The 21,687-nt window shown below is 49.1% G+C and overlaps 1 protein-coding gene and 1 non-coding gene across 2 annotated transcripts; one reads left to right on the top strand and one right to left on the bottom strand.

The window, feature by feature from the left end:
• Positions 1–1,203: 1,203 nt before the first annotated feature.
• LOC124179877 lies at positions 1,204–6,040 on the top strand. Its single transcript, XM_046564726.1, has 3 exons — positions 1,204–1,777; positions 1,934–5,079; positions 5,786–6,040. The coding sequence occupies exons 1-3, from the start codon at positions 1,204–1,206 to the stop codon at positions 6,038–6,040; spliced, it is 3,975 nt and encodes a 1,324-aa protein (XP_046420682.1).
• Positions 6,041–20,313: 14,273 nt separating this feature from the next.
• LOC124181748 lies at positions 20,314–20,468 on the bottom strand. Its single transcript, XR_006870559.1, has one exon. It is a non-coding gene; the product is annotated as a 5.8S ribosomal RNA (ribosomal RNA).
• Between the last annotated feature and the right edge of the window lie 1,219 nt (positions 20,469–21,687).

The raw sequence follows: 21,687 nt of genomic DNA on the forward strand, positions 1-21,687 counted from the left end.
TTGCATCTGTGAAGTGTGCAAAAGTGCCAAAAATCCATACAACTCGTATCTGCAAAAACCGTTACGAGTAGTACGACTCCATCTTGAATCATCTCAAACCGACGCCGTGACGTCATCATCAAGTCGCCGGCCGTCGAGACTTCCGCTTGGAGCAAGACCCGAAGTGCCGTCTAGGCTGCTCCCAGTCCACCATCTTGGGCGCCGAGAGAGTCGCGGTGGCCACCGAGCAGCGCAACGGCGGAGCCACCAACAAAGAGCGGAAGCCGGAGCTCCGCAGCCGCGAGCTGCAACCTGACATCAGCTCCACTTTTCTGCTCTTCGTCAGTACCGGCATCGCTTTTTCCCGCCGAGGCGTAGCTCGCCGCACTTCAACAACGGCAGCAGCTACCGTGGCGCAGAGCAGTTCTCAAGCAGACGCTCCTGCTGGAGCAGGCGGCGCCCCGCAGAACATCAAGCGAGCGATCTCTTCGGAGCAGACATCGCAGCGCGGCGCACCAAGCGCTCGCTGCCTTCCGGAGTCCACCGACGTCGTCGCGCGGCGCAGCGAGCTCCAAAACCCTCATCGGCTGCCGTGGACAGCTTGACGCAGCACAGGCGCTCACTTCACACGGAGACAAACACCTCCGTTTCACTTGAAACGCTACAAGAGGTTACGTACACAAGCACTGCTTGACTACGTCAAGCAACCTAACCTCACATTCAGTTCTTACTACAATCAAGATGACTCCAGAGGAAGCAAGCACTCTTCTAGCAGATCAAGCTACCTTGTACAAAACCATTGGGGCTTCACACACCATCATCAAGGATACAACAGCATCAGCCTTATTCAACGAGCACCAATGGGAAGTTCGCCTCGATCTACTGGAGAAAAATTGGAAAATGTTTTCGGACAATGATCTTATTCTACAGAGAGCTGCAACCAGCAACAAGGAGTTGGACTATTTTGCAAAAGGGGTTTCGGATGAAGCTTTGAGCTGGTACATTGACACGAAGGCTTTTATGTTGGGAAAAATCAAGGAGTTCACAAAATCTCCTGCATCTACGGTTACACAACCTACGGTTACTGAACCTCAGGCTACGCTACAGCAAAGTGTGGTTCAAACCTCATATGAAGCAATTAAACTACCAACTTTCAACGGAGTTTAGAAAGAATGGCAAACTTACAAGGAGCAATTCACTGCATTAGTGATCAACGAAGCAAGCATGGCTCCAGTTATCAAACTTCAACGATTGATGAATTCCTTAGGAGATGAAGCAAGACGTCCGATACAAACCATCAGCGTGATCGGAGACAACTTTACAACGGCATGGGAAACGCTGTGCCAAAAATTTGATAATCCACCCCTACAATTCCGCCTGCAAATGAAAACTCTAGTCAACATGCCTTCATCCAGCAAGGAATCAGCAGCACACCTTAGCGGATTGCTAAGTACAGTTTCAGAAAGCATCAGCAGCTTCACCGCTCTAGGTAGATTAGTCAAACAATGGGACGATGTGATTATATTCTTCATCACTACCAAGATTTCTGAACTCACTCGATTGGATTGGATCAAGTATATTTCTACGGAGAAGCTTGGCAATTTCCCTACATTCAAACAGTTAGAAACTTTCCTGAAGGAGCGGATTCGTTCTTTGGAGTTGGCTCACTCAAGTCTCGAGAAAGCTCCAGCTAAGCCGCCAAATACGAACAACATCGATACATCGAAGCAACGGCCGTATAAAAAACATGGAAAACCTTCATCAACGGTATCGTATTTTAATAATTCAACAAAAAGGGGTGAGCAAAATAGACCTCCTGCTATCTGTTCGTATTGTCAAGGTCCACATTTTGTAACGTATTGCTCAGTATTTCTCGCACTTTCGTGCTCAGACAAGTTACAGTTTATTGAGAAAAACAACTTGTGTTCTAACTGTTTAAATTCACATCCAATAGAAAAGTGCTGGGTCAAAGGTAGATGCCGCAAATGTGGCAACAAGCATCATTCACAACTTCATGAAGTTTATTCAACCATGGAGAAGGATAACTCACGCCCAAATAAAAGTACTCAACCGCCTGCCAAGGACGGACGTGCTGGTAATTCTTCGGATCAATCGTCGACTTACTGCACCATGGGGCATGTGGACCAATGCATGCCCTCACCTGCTTCAGTATTTGTGAGGAGAAAAGGATTTTTAGCTACAGGTATCCTCACCTTCCGGTCACCTCAAGGCCATCGAATGGAAGTTCGAGCACTTCTGGATACATGCTCAGAAGACTGCTTTTTCAGCGAGCACATGGTGCAGACTTTGTCACTTCATCGTCAACAAACTTCAGTCATTTGCTACGGCGTTGGCGACCAAACAACCTCTGTGGCTGATGCTCTTGCTACAGCTTACTTATACTCTGATCCGTTTCCAGACTTTTCATTGGCTGTTACCGGGCTGATACTCAAAAAGGTGGCTGGCACCACTCCAAATCAGCACATCTCCACGGCAACGTGGCATCATCTCAAGGGTTTGAAACTGGCCGACCCTGCCTTCAATGTTCCTGGTCGTGTCGATTGCATTCTCAACACCGAAGTCTTCGCTGCGATCTTACGCAATCGCATCAAGAAAGGCCTACCAGCCCAGCCTGCAGCTCTGGAAACAATCTTCGGATGGGTCGTCATCGGAGCTGAACAAGCTTTTTCGAAGGCCAGCTCACGCACCAAGGTTCTGCGCACTGTGACCGCAACTGCAGAGGCATCAGAGCTTTCGCAAGCTCTCACAAAATTCTGGGAACTAGAAGAAGTTCCTCCTGCTGTTCATCTTTCACCAGACGAGGAGGCGTGCTACGACCACTTCAAGAAGACGCATACGAGGAACGAACAAGGTCGTTTCGTTCTTCGGCTTCCATTCAAGGAGGCTCCGACCTTGCCTGACTCCAAGGCAGTAGCAGAAACTTGTCCCAATCGTCAGATTCGACGCTTCAAAAAGAACCCACAGGTGGGAGAAGCATACTCAACTTTCATGCAGGAATACTCTGATTTAAGACACATGGAGGTAGTTCCAGAGGATGAGGCAACAAATCCAATTTCCGGTTATATTCCACATCATTGTGTTTTTAAGCTCTCGAAAATTCGAGTTGTGTTTAATGGATCACAACGTTATTCTAATGGTAGATCATTAAATTCCTACTTACATATTGGGCCAAAATTACAAGAGGATGTCCTCATTATTATTCTGCGATGGTCATTTTTTCCAATTGTACTCACTTGCGATGTAGTTAAAATGTTTCGTCAATTTTTAGTGCATCCAGAGGATCGAGACTATCAAAGGATAGTTTGGCGTCCATCATTCAACGATGATCTCAAAATTTATCGACTCAACACCGTCACATATGGCGAAGGCTGCGCCCCTTTTCAAGCCAACGCTTGCATGCTCCAGCTTGCTGACGACGGAGAGTCTCAATACCCCAAAGCTGCTGAAGCCTTACGTCAAAATAGGTACGCCGATGACTTTTACATTGGAGAAGACACTGTAGAAGGTGCCTGTGAATCACGTAAGCAATTGGTTCAATTACTTTCTTCTGCTGGCATGGAAGTCGGTAAGTGGGCTTCCAACCGCGTCGAAGTTCTTCGAAGTGTAAAGTCTCCTGAGCCAAACCTTGCTATTAACGTTCTTCAGGAGCAAGAAGTCGTATCGACTCTTGGGCTCAGGTGGCTACCTTCTGAAGATGCTTTTAATTTTAAAGTTTCAACTTCTTCTTTGCCAAAAGTCATCACAAAACGATTTCTTCTCTCGGAAATTTCTAAATTATTAATTGGCTACTTAAGTCCTGTAGTTACGAGAGGAAAAATCTTACTTCAAAATCTTTGGCTTAAAAAACTTGGATGGGACAATCCTGTTCCTCCCGAAATTCAGGAAGCCTGGACAATCTTTCACAAAGAACTGTTGGATTTAGAGAAAATAAAAATTCCAAGATGGCTTGGAACTAATTCATTTTCGGGGTGGGACCTACACTGCTTCTGCGATGCATCTAAACGTGCTTACGCAGCTGCTATTTATGTCGTCACACCATCAGGGCAGACGTTTAGTTCAAAGCTGTTGGTTTCAAAATCGAAAGTTGCACCAATAAAGGTGATTAGTATACCAAAGCTTGAACTTTGCGCCGCTGCTCTGCTCGTAAAGTTTCTCTTATACATTTTAAAGCATCTAAAGCGAAATCCATTTCGAATTTTCTGCTGGAGCGATTCTAAAGTAGTTCTTGCCTGGCTACTATCACATCCATCACGATGGAAAACTTTCATTGCAAACAGAGTAAGTTTCATCACCTCTTCTCTGCCAGCCGATACTCAATGGGGTTACGTATCTACTTTAGAAAACCCAGCTGACCTACCTACGCGAGGTCTAAAACCATCTGAACTTAAAGACTCTTTCTTGTGGTGGCACGGTCCAACGTGGCTTACAAAACCTTCTTCTGAATGGCCAAAAACCACAGAACAATTTACGACTCAGGAGGAAAGTTCTCCAGATGAGTCACATGTTTTTGTGTCACAAGAATCAGATCTTATGGCTTGGACTGAAAAGTTTTCGTCAATTGACAAACTGGTGCGTATTCTGTCATACATTCATCGCTGGCGAGCAAATTCTAAATTAGAGCGATCCAAACGACGAGTTGGAGGTGTCTGCGCTTCAGAACTTAAGGTTGGACTTACTTATTTAATGAAAATTCCGCAAAAGGCCTTCTTCTCGGCCGAACTTCAAAGTCTAAAACAAGGTCAAAAAATTGCACCTGATAGTATCATTCTTAGATTGTCGCCAGAGTTAAAAAGTGATGGTCTGTTGCATGTTGGAGGTCGACTTCAAAATTCCTATCTCACTGATGAGGAAAAACACCCAATAATATTGCCAACAAACAACCATATCGCAAAACTTCTTGTTGCTCAAGCTCATAAAAAGACTCTTCATGGCGGTCCGACAGTCATCCAAAGTCATCTTAATCGAAAGTTCTGGCTAGTCACAGGTCGCAATTTTATTCGAAAAGTTGTCCATGATTGCGTCAAATGTGCTCGGTATGGTGGAGCGGTAATTCAACAGCAAATGGCCCCTTTGCCTGCTGTACGTACAAGACCATCTCGACCTTTTACCTATACCGAAGTTGACTATGCAGGTCCATTTTGGATACGCTGTGCCCCTGGTCGAGGACAGAAAGCGTATAAAGCATACGTAGCAATTTTTATCTGCATGGTAACTCGCGCGGTGCACATCGAGATAGTTTCGAGTCTTACTTCTGAAGCTTTTCTCGCAGCTTTTCGTCGATTTGTTGCTCGTCGTGGTTTGCCTCTCTTCATGTATTCCGACAATGGTACCACCTTCAAGGGTGCCGACGAGGAATTGTATCTGTTGTTTTGCGAAACCTCTGCTTTCAGCGAGGAAGTAGCTGCAAGCATTGCAAAAGATGGTGTCGTACATTCCTCCTCGCGCGCCTCACTTTGAAGGCTTATGGGAAACTAACGTGCGCTCCTTCAAAAAACATCTGTACAAAGTTATTGGTAACAACAAGTTGACCTTTGAAGAGTTTTATACACTCAGCTGCACCATTGAGTCGTGCCTGAACTCAAGGCCACTCAGCCCTCTCAGTTCCAACCCTGAAGACCTGGCCGCTCTTACGCCTGGCCACTTCTTAATTGCTGCTGCTCTGACGTCAGTTCCAGAACCTTTTGATCAGACAAATGAATCTGTTTCTCCCCATACTAGATGGCACTTACTTTCTCTCATGAGAAATTACTTCTGGAAACGCTGGAAGTCTGAATTCCTGTCACAGATGCAGCAACGTTCTAAGTGGCTGTACCCGAACGTAGTTCACAAGGTTGGCGACCTTGTCTTGTTCAAGGACGACCAGCTTCCGCCATCAAAATGGCCACTTGCTCGCATCGTTCGACTGCACCTGGGGAAAGACGGTCTCAGTCGTGTAGCCGTGATCAAAACTGCCACCAAAGAATACACCAGGGCACTCAACAGCTTGGTGCGTCTGCCTATCAACACCGAGGTCCAAGAAAACTTGCCACCCCCGGCTTGAGCTGTCATAGTGGGCAGCATGAGCAACACCACGTTCCATTCAATTGTTTTCAAGAATGAACAGATAATTTTCCAGATAAAAATTTCAAGACTGAAAAACTTATTGTATTAGCTTAGGGAAATTCAATTAATTTCGCGAGTTGTTGCTTAAAGTAACTAAAATTATATTTACATTTACAATTTTTTATACAAATGTTGTCAATTAACGATTGATTTTTAACTTGTTATCGATCAAATATCTGTTATACGATTTTTACACTAAAAGGCTTTATTTTATGTACAAATATTGATGACTTCGTCACTACGTTATTTACAATTGTTCAAGTTTTTTTGTAATCACAAATGTTTAAAGTTTTATTATTATACATTGTAAGACGAATGTCATAAACGCCATTCGTAGTGGGCGGAATGTTTCGGCCGATTGCCTTGATTTATATATTTCATATTTTCGCGCATTAAAATTGTACTACGCGAGTCGCGCGCGATACTCATTTTGGACGCTTACGCGCTCAAGTCAAGTTCATCACTCTCGCTCCTGGCGTCGCCGCAGCAGCTTCGCGCTCCGCGCCACTTTTGTTGAAACAAGTAATTTTTATAACTATGATTAGGGAACGTTTTGTACAATATTTATCGAAAGAATATACAAGTTTAGTTGAAGTTAGATAACGTGAGTTTACTTTTATTTGTATATATATCTCTCTCTCCTCAACCGCAAGATTCGTTTTTTTTTTTGCGCACCCACAAGATCCAGCTTTTTCTCTTTAAGGGAGCTTTCCAGTGTGACAGCCCGAAAAATCGCTGTTTTTCGCGATTTTTTTTTTTAAAGAAAAAATAATCTAATCGGTCTGGTTTTTTTTTTGTATATTAATTAGGTATTGAAGAATACAAAACAATTTTTTAAAGATCGATTTATTTATTAATTAATATCTATAAAAATGATGAAACAATTGTTGCAGAAAATGCACTTGGATGTGGTGTCCACGTTGGGGGTCACAATTTTGATCTGAAACAAAAAACACAAAAAGATTATTGATCGGTATATAATTGGCTTTCGTGCTATGGAAGCTTTTTTCTTTTTTTTTTTTTTTGCAAAAATGGCGCCAGTTTGAACAAAAAGTATCGATTTTAGCATTTTTTTTGGCAGTTTTTTTTACAAAAAAATAGGAAGATGTCAAAAAAAAAAAAAAAGCTTCCATAGCACGATAAACAATGACGTTAAGAATATTGTGTAAAAAATTCAACTCGATAGCTTTAAAACTCTGCCCTCCAAGTTGGACACCGTTTTGAAAAATGCTGTTTCGAGAAAAACGCGTTCAAAGTTTCAAGTGAGGAAATGTTAGGTAAATCGTTTACTTACGGTCAATCAGCGATGCCAGGTCCGTACAATATCCCTTCTGCTTCTTCGAAAAGATCGTGCTCAATGGATTGTTTAGTCCGACGAGCTGTCCTCGCCTCTTTGCTATCCAGGGACGCCTGGCGGTTTGCTTGGATGATGCGCGCATTCTTGTACTTAGCGGCGAAATCTGCGGCGCTCGGCCCTATCGTGCATCACATCGTCTTCAAAATTTTTAAAATTGGGTCGTAACCTTCATTGAAGGTGCACACAGCACACTGCGTAGCGATTTCTACTATCTGCTTGCCGCAGAATACGTCCTTTGGGGCTGAGTTTTTGAAAAATTAGCACGCGATCCGCTTTTTTTTTGAAAATTGAGTGCGACAAAAAAATAAGTCGCGCGACTAATTTACGGCTAATTAACGGCAAATTATGCAATAGTCCGAATTCACATTTTCGACAATTGGCGAGCCAAGTTCATGTACATGCAGGTAGGAACGAGACAATAGAAATAACAGTCGCACGGGCAGACGGCCGACGCGGCAGCTGTAGCGCTCCGTTGCCTTCTTCCAAAAAATGCTGTACAGTAACCGAAATAATCTGAATTTCGGCATGAAATTTTCAGGGAATATTCGGAAGAGTGTATACTATTCGATAAAGCAAAAAAAAAAAAATCGATTTTTTGAAAATTTCACACTGGAAAGCTCCCTTAAGTTGCAAGAGCCGCAACAGACGGTCGACGTATGATCAGAAGAATGACGGCCTATACCGTCCCCGAATCCCGCGACGTACCGAGGGGGTCCACGGGTCCCTCCGGTCGCTTGTCGGCCTTGCGTTCGCTGACTGGCCATCCGAGCTGCGTATATCTCGAGTGGCAACAGGTACGGGAGAAAAGTTTCTTTTCTCAGTCCCCGCACTCACATTGCCATCGCACACGCTCGGCGAGTAGAGCACGGCCGCGCCGGTCCGCATGCGACTCGTCCGACATAGGACGAGCGACGCGTCTCGTGACCGGCGTCGAGCCAGCTCTGCAAACACAAGCATTCGGGCTTCATCTAACCGACAAGACGAATCTCCAAGCCAAGTGCTGAGTCTCAACAGATCGCAGCGTGGTAATTTCTCTACCGAGTACAACACCCCGCCAGGTACCTAAGTCGTCTACAGACGATTCTGAGTCTCGACATCGAACTGGATGACCCATGATCGACCGTTCAAGGCCAGACCGACGAGCCGGAAGGTCCCGACGGAGGCCAAAGACCCCGCCCGGCAAACAGAGCTCGTGCGACGACCAGTCCACGGACCGGCCACGTAGTAAAGTCACATTGTTTTGAGCCTTTCGACCCACGAGACTCCTCGAAATATCGTTGCTCCCTTTGACTAGAGAGGATACGGCCTTAGAGGCGTTCAGGCATAATCCCACCGATGGTAGCTTCGCACCACCGGCCGCTCAACCGAGTGCGTAAACCAAATGTCCGAACCTGCGGTTCCTCTTGTACTGAGCAGGATTACTATCGCAATGACGAGCCATCAGTAGGGTAAAACTAACCTTTCTCACGACGGTCCAAACTCAGCTCACGTTCCCTATTGGTGGGTGAACAATCCAACGCTTGGCGAACCCTGCTTTGCTAGGATAGGAAGAGCCCACATCAAAGGATCAAAAAGCGACGTCACTATGAACGCTCGGCCGCGACAAGGCAGTTATCCCTGTAGTAATTTTTCTGACACCTCTTGCCGAAAACTCTTCAAGCCAAAAGGATCGATAGGCCGTGCTTTCGCAGTCTATATGCGTACTGAACGTCGAGATCAAGCCAGCTTTTGCCCTTTTGCTCTACGCGCGGTTTCTGTCCTCGCTGAGCCGGCCTTAGGACACCTGCGTTATTCTTTGACAGATATACCGCCCCAGTCAAACTCCTTGCCTCGCAGTGTCCTTGAATTGGATCACGCGGGAGTATGATCGACGATCGGCCGAAGCCTCACCCCACTCTTACACGCTTGGCTCCAGAACAACGTGACAGCCGGGACAAAAGTCCTCGACGCACGCGCTCCGCCTTAACGAGTAAGTAAAGAAACGATGAAAGTAGTGGTATTTCACCGGCGATGTTGCCACCTTCCACTCATGCTACACCTCTCATGTCTCCTTACAGTGCCAGACTAGAGTCAAGCTCAACAGGATCTTCTTTCCCCGCTAATTTTTCCAGGCCCGTTCCCTTGACAGTGGTATCGCTATATAGTAGATAGGGACAGTAGGAATCTCGTTAATCCATTCATGCGCGTCACTTATTAGATGACAAGGCATTTGGCTATTCTTTTTTTTTATTTTATTCAAAATATTCACAGGTACCAAAGGTGAATAAATAACATTATGCCCGGTTTATCCGAGAAACCGGTGCAGCTTTTTATTTTCCCCGGATCAGTCTTCGCACATCGAATCCTTTCTTTCGTTATTACATCTTGGCAAATTACGTAACTTGTCTTCTTTCTTTCCAGATGTAAACCAATTCCTTCTCTTTCTCTCTGTCTTTTTCCAGGTGTTATTGATGTCGAGTTGAACATGTGACACGCCGCAATGGTTCTGTTCACAACTCTCGTTGAAATGATGCTGATGTCCTTTTTTCCGATTAACCCTCTCGTCGGAGGCTGATGGGCAAATCTTTTGCTCCATACTCCCCTGCAATTCAAGGTTGCCGCCAAAGTAAGTACTGTTCTGGCTTCGTATCTTTTCTATATTTCCTCTATGATTTCCAGGATGTCTGCATACTTCTTGATCTTGTCCCAGTCTGATTTTTCCAAATTCATCCGCTCGTTTCTCACTTGGGCGTCCACGACTAGAGACATGTGTCCCAGTGTTGCTAGGATGTCCGGCTTACGAAGACCTTTAGTGGTTTGGAAATGTGGTTCTTCAGTGACTTCGTACCCTGATCTTCTGAGCCTTTTTACCAGGTATTTGACTATAGCATCATGTCCCTGTATTCTGGCTAAGTTTGCACGGTGACAGTGTTGCACAATGTGGTTGAGGATTTTGATCTGACCACACCCTTCTCTCCATGTTCTATCTTTTTTCCTTCCTCGAGCTGTCCGAGATCGTATTGGCAAGGCGTTTATTCGAGCCTTGCAACAATTTACAAAATCCTTTCCACTAAGAAAGTTGCTCATGCTAGACATCCATTTATGCTGCTCTCCAACCATGCGTGAGTCCTTCAGCGCTTTGCCATCCACTGAGGCATTTAATACTTCAGCCCAGAATCCATCGATTTGCTCAGCTGTTTTGAGAGCTTTCCCTTCAAAGCATATTCTTTCTTCAGCAGCCTTCATTTTCTGTTTTAGATATCCGCCGACTGCGGTTCCGACTACATAGTCTGACCTAGTGAGGCTGTGAAGCCGGTGCCATCTATCCGCTGGGGCTTTCCACCGTACCGATGGCAAACCGAGGCCGCCGTCCTTGATGTTTGCGTTGATATAGGCGTTTGGGCAGTCATGTGGGAGATGTAACCACCTGCGGACATCCGCGCGAACTCTTTAATCTATGGATCGTAAGTAACCTGTAGTTGTAACACCCATCGTAAGTTGGTTCATTGCTGATGGTATTATCATCGATCGGAGAGCCCATAGGCGCTGTTGTGGTTTCAACGGGGCCTTTGAGAGCTTAACCAGGTCTTCAACCATTTGCTTACGAGTTTTGGCTGCTGATCTGCCTTCGGGCGTGAAGAAAATGCCCAAGTATCTTCACTCTTCGGTTTGTTTGAGAGCCGGTACGGTGACCCCTCGTATTTTGAAAGAGCTTCTTCCACAAAGGTTTTCTTTTCTTTTGGCACAGTTTTAATCGCCACCGTCAGACACTCATTCGCATTTGCCTCGAGACCACAGGAGTACAGAAACTCAGTGACATTGTCTAGCAGGGTTTTCATACCCCCTGCAGTTGATGCGACCAGTATGATGTCATCAGCGAATGCAAGTAAGCTTACTCTAATTCTATCCATCTCGACGCCAATCTCCTCGGGTATTCTTTTTATCATTTCATCTATGATAAAGTTAAATAAATACGGTGACATGGGATCTCCCTGCTTGACGCCACACGTTGTGTGGAGTCTTCCCGATTTCCATCCACCATGCTGTAGAATGATTTTACTCTTGTCATAGAGTCTCGCGGTGTACTCCATCATGGGCCCGCACGCCTTTGGTGTTGAGAACTTCTTCAAGCGTATCGAACGTGACCGAGTCGAAAGCCTTTTACATATCGAGGGAGGCCAGAAAGACCTTTCTGTGTTTCTTCCGGTGGTAGCGAAGCACAAGGTCGAGCAGCATCGTGTTGTCCACGCATCCGTCAGTATTACAGAAGCCTCTTTGCCGGTCGTCTATTTCGACCGTCTTTAGCCGATTTGCGAGTACCTTATGGAATGTCCGCGTGATCACCAATGATCTTGAAATCGGGCAAAAGTCGCTAGGATCAGACGCCCCCTTCTTTTTTGCTATAAGCACTGTCCTTGATAGACAGAGCTGTTCTGGTAGACAGCGGCACCATATGAACAGATTAAACAGCCTTGCTAATATCGTCGGTGATACACTCTGCAGGTCTCTCGCTGAAATCCTATCTGGACCCGCCGAGGTCTTTGTCGGTGGGTAGGCTCTCTGGACTTCCTTATCCTTGACCAGGTTCCATAGGTGTTGTAGGTTCTCGTCAGGTCCAGGTAGGTTTGGTGCTAGACCGGTGCACTTACTGAAAACAGCTTTCCAGTAAGGCTCCATTCTATTTTGATCAACCCCGGTATCTTGTTCCCGTTGGTCTGTCAGGATGCGCTTGACACATCTACTTGGCGCTTACTTACAAAGGTCTTGGACTCTGGCGTATTCTGCCCGTCTCATCTTTTTTCTGGGTATATGTTCTTCGCCCCTTTCTATACTTTGATCCTCACTCACGATGTTCTTTTTGATCTTCTCAGGAAATACTACTGCCAGGAATAGACCCAGCTCGGTAACTATCTCCGCTCGAGTTCTATGTACAACTTGGCTGTAGATGGAATCAAGTGTTTCAATCCGCCAGCCTTCTCCGACCAGAGAAGGATGGCTGAGCAGGAACTCCTGGATTTTATCATCCGTCTGCTCATCCTCGGGCTCGTCCACACTATCGTATGCCTCTCCGGAGCTCTCGAATTGATTTTCCGGTTGCAGCAGATCCAAGTATTTCTTCACTCTCTTCTTATAACTAGGTCGCCTTTGATGGCTCTTAATGGCATCCGATGGCCTTCCATAAAATACCTTTGCCAGTTTTTGATCAATGTTGATTACCTTCTCTTCTTACAGGATAAGTTCTGCTTCTTTCCTGGCCATCATATTCGTCTCTTCCTCCGACCATCTATCGTTCTTCGTTACCTCTGCCGCTTGTTGTTCATCATACCAATCACGATGACCATGCTGCTCGTGGACACCGAGACCAGTCATTTTGCTAAAACCTCGTAGACATCCAGAAAAACGACGTTGATGGCCTCTTCTTTATTCCCAGGCTCGGCTGAGGATGACTGATCTGGTTTCGCCGCAGTCACAGCGGGGTCTGTGAACCGGCGGGCAATTTGCGCCTTTCGCGCGTTTCTTGTTTGTATTGGACCTGCTTTCTTGTGCCAGAGGGTTGGTAGCTCCAAGGCCCGTACATAGCCACAAAACTCGGTAGCCAGCGTTTCCACTAGCGTTGCCCGACTCTCACCACGAGAAGGTGTATAGTTGGCACTTGGGCTCCTAGGCTAAAGGCGCTCACCAAGGAGATTTTTTTTTTTTTTTTTTTTTTCCGTTAGGAGAAATCTTCTAAAAACGAACGGGCAACGAGCCCGAACAGTGTGAGATTCTCCCTATTCAACGGGCATACTCACTAAAACTCCTCACTCTTCCGCCAGATGTTAAGTGGAACGGCTTAATTGCCTGCTGCCGTATTAGATGGTGGGGTGCAGGTTACCCAGGTTGATAGGGAATGGCCAAATCTCCCTACCCAATCCCCGCGCGCTCTGCTGGAATTCTCGATGTCATTTGATTCCAGCGGGTCCAATTTGTGTGGGACCCTTGTATCACCCTGGTAGTAATGCCACAAAGGAGCCCCAGAGGGATGCGCAAATTAGATCTTAAAGTGTCAGCGGAAGTGCCGCTCCATACACCCCGCCAAGAAAGGGTGCAGCGCAAGACAGTCACGGCGGATGGTTCAACTTGGAGAACCTTGGCAGCTTCGCTTATGATAGGAAGGGAGTCATACTTCTCAACCTTCCTCTTATGACTGTCATCTAGCGGCACGGCACCGCTAACAATTTGCGCATCTACAATGAAGCCTCTGGCTCCGTCTGCCACAAGAATATCAGGCTTTCTCAGCCCTACCGACGTTCGAGGATGGGGTTCCACATGTACCCTCATCTTCCGCGATCGCATATGATCGGCCAAAGTCTTGCAGACTGCGTCATGCCGCTTGACTTTACCCCCGTGGGTACGGGAGCAGGATTGGATGACATGTGCGGCAGTCTCTGTGGAGTCGCAGCCTGCTCAGCACTTGATGTTGGTGTACACAGGCCTTTGACCTCTCGACGTACGGACTTTTGTTGGAAGACTGTTGATGCGTACATGGTGGTATTAAATGTAATCCCTTCCAGGTACACCCAAAGCACCCGCATCAATCAACTTGGTGGAGGCTGATGTTCTGCCACAGTCTCTCAACTCCATCCCGTCTACACGTTCGTATAGACACCTGGCCCAATACTTAGCTCGATGTTCTGAGCTATTGAGTCTCTCACCATTACAGTTCAAGACTCCACGGGCCCACTCGATCTTCTTTTGGACCCAAACCGACCCATACGCAATCCTCGCGGATTTAAAGGACGAATCCTTCATTTGTTCAAGTAACTTTGTTCAAGTAACTTTGTTCAAGTCGGCTCAGTAAAAGGCCAGGGATGGTAGTGGCAAAAAATGGTATGCCAAGTCCGCCGTCCCTGCAACTCGCGTGAACGTAGGCGATGGGGATATCCTTGGGCAGGCGGAGCCAACGCCGAACAGCAGCTCTCACTTGAAAGTCAAGATGACGGAGGACTTTCAAGGTACATCCAGACAGGACCAGGAGATGGTAAAACCTGGTAACCAGATAGCAGCGCAAGATCTTGAGGCGCTGTTGTGGTTTCAGAGGAGCTCGCGTAATGCGCTGAAGCTCAGCCTCCAAGGACGGAGATGCCTTCTTAATGCCTACCGGGCTGAAATTTATTCCTGAGTAGCGCCACTCATCAACTGGACGCAGCTGACGAATAGGACTTCCATCCTGGAGAGCAAACTGAGGCTCAGTAAGGACTTTAACCTTTTTATCTCGTCCTGATGGTACAATGGAGGTGGCAACGCATTTAGAAGGATTGAACGCGAGCCCCTGTTTTCTAGCTGTCTCTTCTACTGCGTTCAGCGTGGCCGTCATACCACTCACGGATCCCGTCAGCAAGACTATATCGTCCGCGAATGCAACCCCATTAACCATGTGGTTAGGTGCCAATTCATATCCGACAGTAGTCGGAATCGAGCGCAATATCCTGTCATTTACCAATGAGAAGATGGCGGTACTTATTGGGTCTCCCTGCCGCACACCCCTGCTCACAACGATTCTCTCAGACTTCCGCTTCCCGACTTCCAAGATGGTCGTGGACTTCTCATAGGAGGTTCTAATATAATCCACCAAGACTTGAGGCACACCAGCCTCCGTGAGGGCAGATGTTATTGCCTGATGACTGACATAATCGAATGCCTTCGCAACGTCGAGAGAAACCATGTGAAGTTCACGACGGTTACTCCTGGCGTGATTGATGGTAGAGGCCAGGATGGATATGTTTTCGGCACACCCATCCTCGAGGCAACGTTGCCTCTCGTCGATCAATCCGGCAGCTATCATGCGAGCAGTTAGGATCTTGTGTAGCTGTCTCACTACAACCGAAGCTATACTGATGGGCCTGACGTCAGAAGGCTTGGTAGCTTTCGCCTTCTTGGGGACGAAAACCGTCCTACTTGCGAGAACGTCAGGAGGGAAAGATCCGCTATAGAGGACCATGTTATACAAGAGTGCACGGCACAAGGCAGGACATTGTCTCCAGATGGCTGGTGTTATGCCATCTATGCCAGGGGCCGAGCTGCAGGGAACGTTAATCGAATTAACTTCCCGGATGGTGATCGGGTTCGCCAAAGATGTCTTCTGCTGATGTTCAGGCAGGACAGGATGTTGTTGGACGGGGACAGAGGGATGTTCGAAGACTGGTTTCCAGAAATCAAACATCTCCTCGAGGTTAGGTAGTGTTGCCTCATCCTCACCATCCAATACAGCCTTGGCGGCTCTGCTCATGATCTTCTTGAACAGGTCTTGCATTCGAGCATATTCCCTGCGCCTTGATCTCCAGGCACTCGGCTTGGCATTACGGTTGAACGGGCGTTTAGAGCATCTGCGACCCCTTCGAGAAGCCTTAGTTCGGACCTTAGGCCTGAGTGAGGTCCGAAGCCACGAGATCATCTCTAAAAAGATATCACGACCGTTGATAAGGTCGAGACCCAAGGACGCTAAGGGATGATCTTGAAGAGATTCATCCTCAGCAATTTTGACCAGTAATGATGTGATGGCCTCCTTATATCTGTCTCTTGGGTCTGGTGGCGGGGGCTCCTCGGGGATCGGTGCAGCTGATGTTCTGGCAGGGGACTCTGGAGGTGTTCTTCCTGGCGAAGAACCAGGAGTGGGCGACTCAGGGGTTTCACCCTCGTTGAGCTGACTCACGTATTGAGCAACAAGATCTCGATAAATCTTGGTCTTTCTGGCATTCTTCACCCCGTCGGTATTCCTGTTCGGGAAGAATTGTGCCATATAAACGTTGATGAATCGGACCCTATTTCCCAGACGATTCTTGCCATGCTTGACGAGATATGCTTCCTCGGAAGCCGCCATTCTCAGCTCTTCAGATGAGTACCCTTTACGCACACGCCCAATATTGATCTCGGCATTCGTGGAATCAGGATGACAGTATCTCCTATGTTGCCCGAGACCAATCTTTGTTGAAAAGGCGACTGGGGGGGGGGGGGCGCAATCTTCACAGACAAATTGACCCTGTGTAGCAGATGATGATGCTGCAGGGTCCACAGCTGGTGTTAAGGGCTGTGATTCAGCAGATGATGTTTGCTGAGCTTGCTGTCGATTATGGATTCGCATGTGATTAGATAGCCCGCGGGAAGATGTAAATGTCCGCGAGCATTGTTGGCAAGAGAACTGATGCTCGTTCTCCTCAGGGGAATTGTCATTGTTTCGGGCGGGCGGATTCGGGCAGTTAGACACAGCCCTCCCTTGGCTCGCTAGGCCGGTTGTCCGAGGCAGCGACCGGCAGTCGGGAAATAGCCCCGACACACTTCTTTGTTTATTTGGTGCTAGCGAAAAGCCAACTTCCAGGTAGCAAGCCTGAAAGCTGTTCGAGGCTTATCAGTCCTCTATGCCCCCGGCTTTGATAAGGGGTCTCCAGAAAACGAGAAAACCGGCTGGCCGTTTGTGTGGGCTGCACACTCCTGGAGCCCAAATAGCCTGTGTCGTTAGCCACCCATTGGAGCACGTCCGATGGCGCCCGGCCCACACGACAAGGAGGTGACACTAGGCACTTGGGAATGAGGGGTCTCCTTCTCTGCAGAGCGGAGTTGGTTCCCTACATCCCTTCGTGGCAAGGAGAGCAACTAGACTCAAGAGAGCCATAGTTACTGCCGCCGTTTACCCGCGCTTGCTTGAATTTCTCGATGTTGGAATTCGGAGCACTGGGCAGAAACCACATCGCGTCAACACCCGCTAGGGCAATCGCGATGCTTTGTTTTAATTGGACAGTCGGATTGCAGCAGTCCGTGCCAGTTCTGAGCTACCCGTTAAGTGGCGGCCGAAGAGGACGACGACAACGGCGAACCGCCGCCAAAGCCTCGCAACCAGAAGGATTCGTGGGAGGCCAAGGCACTGGACCAAGCTCGGAACCAGTTATTACCATCACCTTGGCCAGGTCCGGCACGTCAGCCAAACCCGCTTCCCGACCAAGCTCGACACGCCGCGATCCTCAGAGGCAATCCTTATTCCGAAGTTACGGCTCAAATTTGCCGACTTTTTTTACCTACATTCTTCTATCGACCTGGAGCTCTTTACCTTGGAGACCTGCTGCGGATATGGGTACCGACCGGCCCGAGACCTCCACGTGGCCCTCTCCTGAATTTTCAAGGTCCGAGGGGAAGATCCGGACACCGCCGCAACTGCGGTGCTCTTCGCGTTCCAAACCCTATCTCCCTGCTAGAGGATTCCAGGGAACTCGAACGCTTATACAGAGAAGAAAACTCTTTCCGGATCTCCCGACGGCGTCTCCAGGTTTTTTTTGGTTACGCCGAGGAACTCTCTTGCAAGTGCCTGACTTGTAAACGGTTCCGCTGCCGGGTTCCGGAATAGGAACCAGATTCCCTTTCGCCCGACGGGCGTGTCACATTTCAAACCGCGCGCGCCTACGTCCGTGGGAACGCCAAGCGAGGCCCGACGTTCGCACAATCACCGGCGTCACGACGCACGTGTCAGGCATAGAAATACACCGACATCGTCATCGGATTTTTCTATGACTTAGGATCGACTAAATCGTGTGCAACAGCTGTTCACACGGAAGTCTTCTCGACATCAGTCCTCCAGGGCCTCGCTGGAGTATTTGCTAATACCACCAAGATCTTCACCGACAGCGGCTCCAGGCAGGCTTACGCCCAGACCCTTCTGCGGACACCGCCGCGACCCTCCTATTCGTCAGTGCTTTAGGACGGCCTAGGCCGCCTTGTATGCCGCTGACGGCCGAGTATAGGCGCGACGCTTCAGCGCCATCCATTTTCGGGGCAAGTTGCTTCGGCAGGTGGGTTGTTACACACTCCGTAGCGGATTCCGACTTCCATGGCCACTGTCCTGCTGCGTTAAGCAACCAACGCCTTTCATGGTATCCCATGAGCGTCGACTTTGGCGACTTAACTCGTTGTTTGGTTCATCCCACAGCGCCAGTTCTGCTTACCAAAAGTGGCCCAATTGGCACTCTGATCCGTGATCTCGTGGCTTCATAGTTCGAGCAAGCCAGAGATCTCACCCATTGGAAGTTTGAGATGAGGTTGAGGTCGTTTCGGCCCCAAAGCTTCTAATCATTCGCTTGACCGGATGAGACTCGTGTACGTTTTGTACGCAAGTGCCAGCTATCCTGAGGGAAACTTCAGAGAAAACCAGCTAGTAGATGTTTCGATTAGCCTTTTGCCCCTATACCCAGTTCCTACGATCGACTTGCCCGTCAGAATCGCTACGGACCTTCATCAGGGTTTCCCCTGACTTCGTGTTGACCAGGCATGGTTCACCATCTTTCAGGTCCCAACGCGTACGCTCTGGGTGCGCCTCTTCACGTAGTAAGAACGAGACGCCCCAGGACTGCGGGGCCGCATCGTGACGCGGCCCATCCTCCCTCTGTCAGCACTGAGCTGACCTTTACTTTCATTCCGCCTTCAGGTTTGCTCGTCCCAATGACTCGCGCACATGTTAGACTTCTTGGCCCGTGTTTCAAGATGGGTCCTGAAAGTACCCAAAGCAATAGCGTCGCCAACCGGTATTTAATAATTCGAACGAGCCAGCCAGAGGACACCGCCAGCCAACAGCCGGCCAGGCCCGGGGACGGCGCTAGGTCCGACCACCGGGAATCGCTGATCGCACTTGCGGCGGGCCCGACGCAGTTCAATGCGGCTCTATACCGTGCGGGTACCGCCGGGCAGCTGGACGGGCAACCGGGGGTCTGCCCCGACGAGAACGCCGAGACAGGCAGCCGACCGGGCCTCAGACCGACACCCAACGGGTCGCGACGTCCTACTAGGGGAGAAGTGCACCTCGGCGCCGCCGGACATTGCACCGCGACCGAGTGCCGTGAACGCAAAGTCCCGACATTACGAGCCGCGGCGAAGCCTGCGTCGCTGACGATTAATCTTCCCGTTCGATCTTCCGGGTTTGTCGGGATTACCCCTGCGCGGTTTCACGTACTCTTGAACTCTCTTCAAAGTACTTTTCAACTTTTCCTCACGCTACTTGTTCGCTATCGGTCTCGTGGTTATAGCGTTGAGCCTTGGATGAAGTTTGCTACCCAATCGGAGCTGCACTCTTAAGCAACCTGAATCTGAGGGGAGATCCTTCCGTGGCGCGTCCCGGTCACTTCGGGCCTGGCACCCTCTGCGGGTGAGTGGCCCTATTCAAGATAGACTTGGACGCGGGCTGACGCCCCGGGATAAGTGGATCCTCCAAAACACTACATATTCCGGCGACAGAACCGCGGGTTTCAGTGCTGGGCTGCTTCCTGTTCGCTCGTTGCTACTTAGGAAATCCTACTTAGTTTTTTTTCCTCCGCTTGGTGCGGATGTGCGGATATGCTCAAATTCAGCGGGTAGTCCCGCCTGCTCTGAGGTCGTCGTAAGATTGCAAGTCCATCGTCGGCGACGGTCGTTCGTTCAAGAATAGCACCGTCGAAACTACCGAGGACAACGTATTTTTCATACGTTCGAGCCACGGAAACGACCGTAAACGCCCGCCGTACGGGAGACTTGAGAGCTCCCCGCGGCGAAACGTGGACGGAACTTCTCCACATGAGCGGCAAACCGACCGCGCGGATCATTGGTCTGTGTGTCGCCGTGCCGAATTCGTTCGTTCTCTGGACTATCGCTAGCACCGGAATGTGACGAACGGCAGCGACAGCTCGACCCCGCGATCTGCGGCGACGCGTCGTGACCGAGACATACGTGTTTGTTTGAGGTAACGCGAACCGTCGCCGCGCGACCGGCGCGCGATACGGGCGGTGAACGCCCAGTCAATCGCTCGCAAAGGCACAGTGTGCTATTCCCCAAAGGGGGTTTTTGCAGCAAAGTTGCCGACGGAGCAGTCTGTCGTTGTTGAACGACCCTCAGACAGGCGTGGTCCGGGAATTGTATCCGTGGACCGCAATGTGCGTTCGAAACGTCGATGCTTATGTGTTCTGCAGTTCACAAGTTGACGCGCAATCAGCTGCGTTCTTCATCGACCCACGAGCCAAGTGATTCACCGTTCAGGGTAATCATATATGTGAATTTTGCATGAAAATGCTAGAATCACGGTTGTCACCGGCTTTCTGTAGTCGTGAGCGTGGCGCCGCGTGCGTTAGCCCAGTCGCGGTTGCGCGCCAAAAGAAACGCGCGCCGCGCGTCAAATTTCGTTCGTGCGACAGTTCAAGTGCCGACGTCGCCTCGAATTCACGGGTCGTCTGCCGGAATGAACTGGCCCGGACCCGATCGGCTCGCAATGCAAATGATTGACGGCGGACGGCAGTGGGCCGCGTCAGCTAGTCCCGGGCATTGCTGCCCTCGACGCTGCCGGGAGCTGCCTCGTACGGCCGAAAATCCTCTCCGAAACCTACCGCGTTTGCGGCCTGCGTCCGGGGTGTCACGGCGTTGCACCGAGACACCTGGGCGCAGATAGGTTGTCTGCGAAGAAGCGGTGAGACCAGTTTCGCACGTCTCTCTCGTACGACCTGACCGAGTCGAACGAGTCGAGGCGGACTGCGGAGCGGTCCCCTCTCGGTACCGAGTCGGCCGGAGGCGTGAACGACCCGCCGCTGGTCCGCGCTGGACGCGGAGCGACTGGTCGACGCCTTGGCGCGAGTCGGTCGCCGGGCGGTTTCAGCTGGCGACGGCGCTCTTAGCGACCGTAGGTTTTTGCTCCAAGCCGGTCCACTCCGTTGAGAAAATGCCGTAAATTTCCGTAATGCGACCTCATAGCTCTAATAAACGATCTTTGCTCTATCGCTACCATACCGCCCTCCGACTCCTCATCGGATTTAAACAAACAGGCAGAGTTTTTATGTACATCTATTGTTCACGTGCTAGATACCCGTGCACCGCTGATTATGCGCGAAGTCAGGGGACCTCCAGCCGGCTGGTTCACGCCAGAAATAAGGCGGCGTACAAGCGCTAGAAATAACTTATATACCTCGGCAAAACATCTGAAAACAGCCGATTCGATGTCTGAATATCGCGCTCTACGCCGCGCTATCAAAGTCGAAATTAAAAAAGAAAGAAATTTATATTTTCATGATCGCTTATCAAATCTCCCCAATGTATCAAGCATCTGGCGCGAACCTGGCCGCCGTGGGCTTATTTTAGCAAAGTGTCCGCTGGCCTCCCCCTTACATCACTCCGGGGCCGACCAACTAAATGTTTTTTATACTTTCATCACAAATGCCCATCCTTCCTGTTCAACCCATGAGTTGGATCAGCTGCTAGAAGACGATTTACTT

Source organism: Neodiprion fabricii, chromosome 4 (genome assembly GCF_021155785.1).
Source record: "Neodiprion fabricii isolate iyNeoFabr1 chromosome 4, iyNeoFabr1.1, whole genome shotgun sequence".
NCBI classification, from domain to species: Eukaryota; Metazoa; Arthropoda; class Insecta; order Hymenoptera; family Diprionidae; genus Neodiprion; species Neodiprion fabricii.

What these genes read in the sequence shown, in the direction of transcription:
- LOC124179877 (XM_046564726.1), top strand. Translation starts at nt 1,204, where the DNA reads ATGGCTCCAGTTATCAAACTTCAACGATTGATGAATTCCTTAGGAGAT. An exon ending in TAATAATTCAACAAAAAGGG is followed by an intron (nt 1,778 to 1,933) that starts GTGAGCAAAATA and finishes CACATCCAATAG; the next exon opens with AAAAGTGCTGGGTCAAAGGT. An exon ending in AAATGGCCCCTTTGCCTGCT is followed by an intron (nt 5,080 to 5,785) that starts GTACGTACAAGA and finishes TTCCTGTCACAG; the next exon opens with ATGCAGCAACGTTCTAAGTG.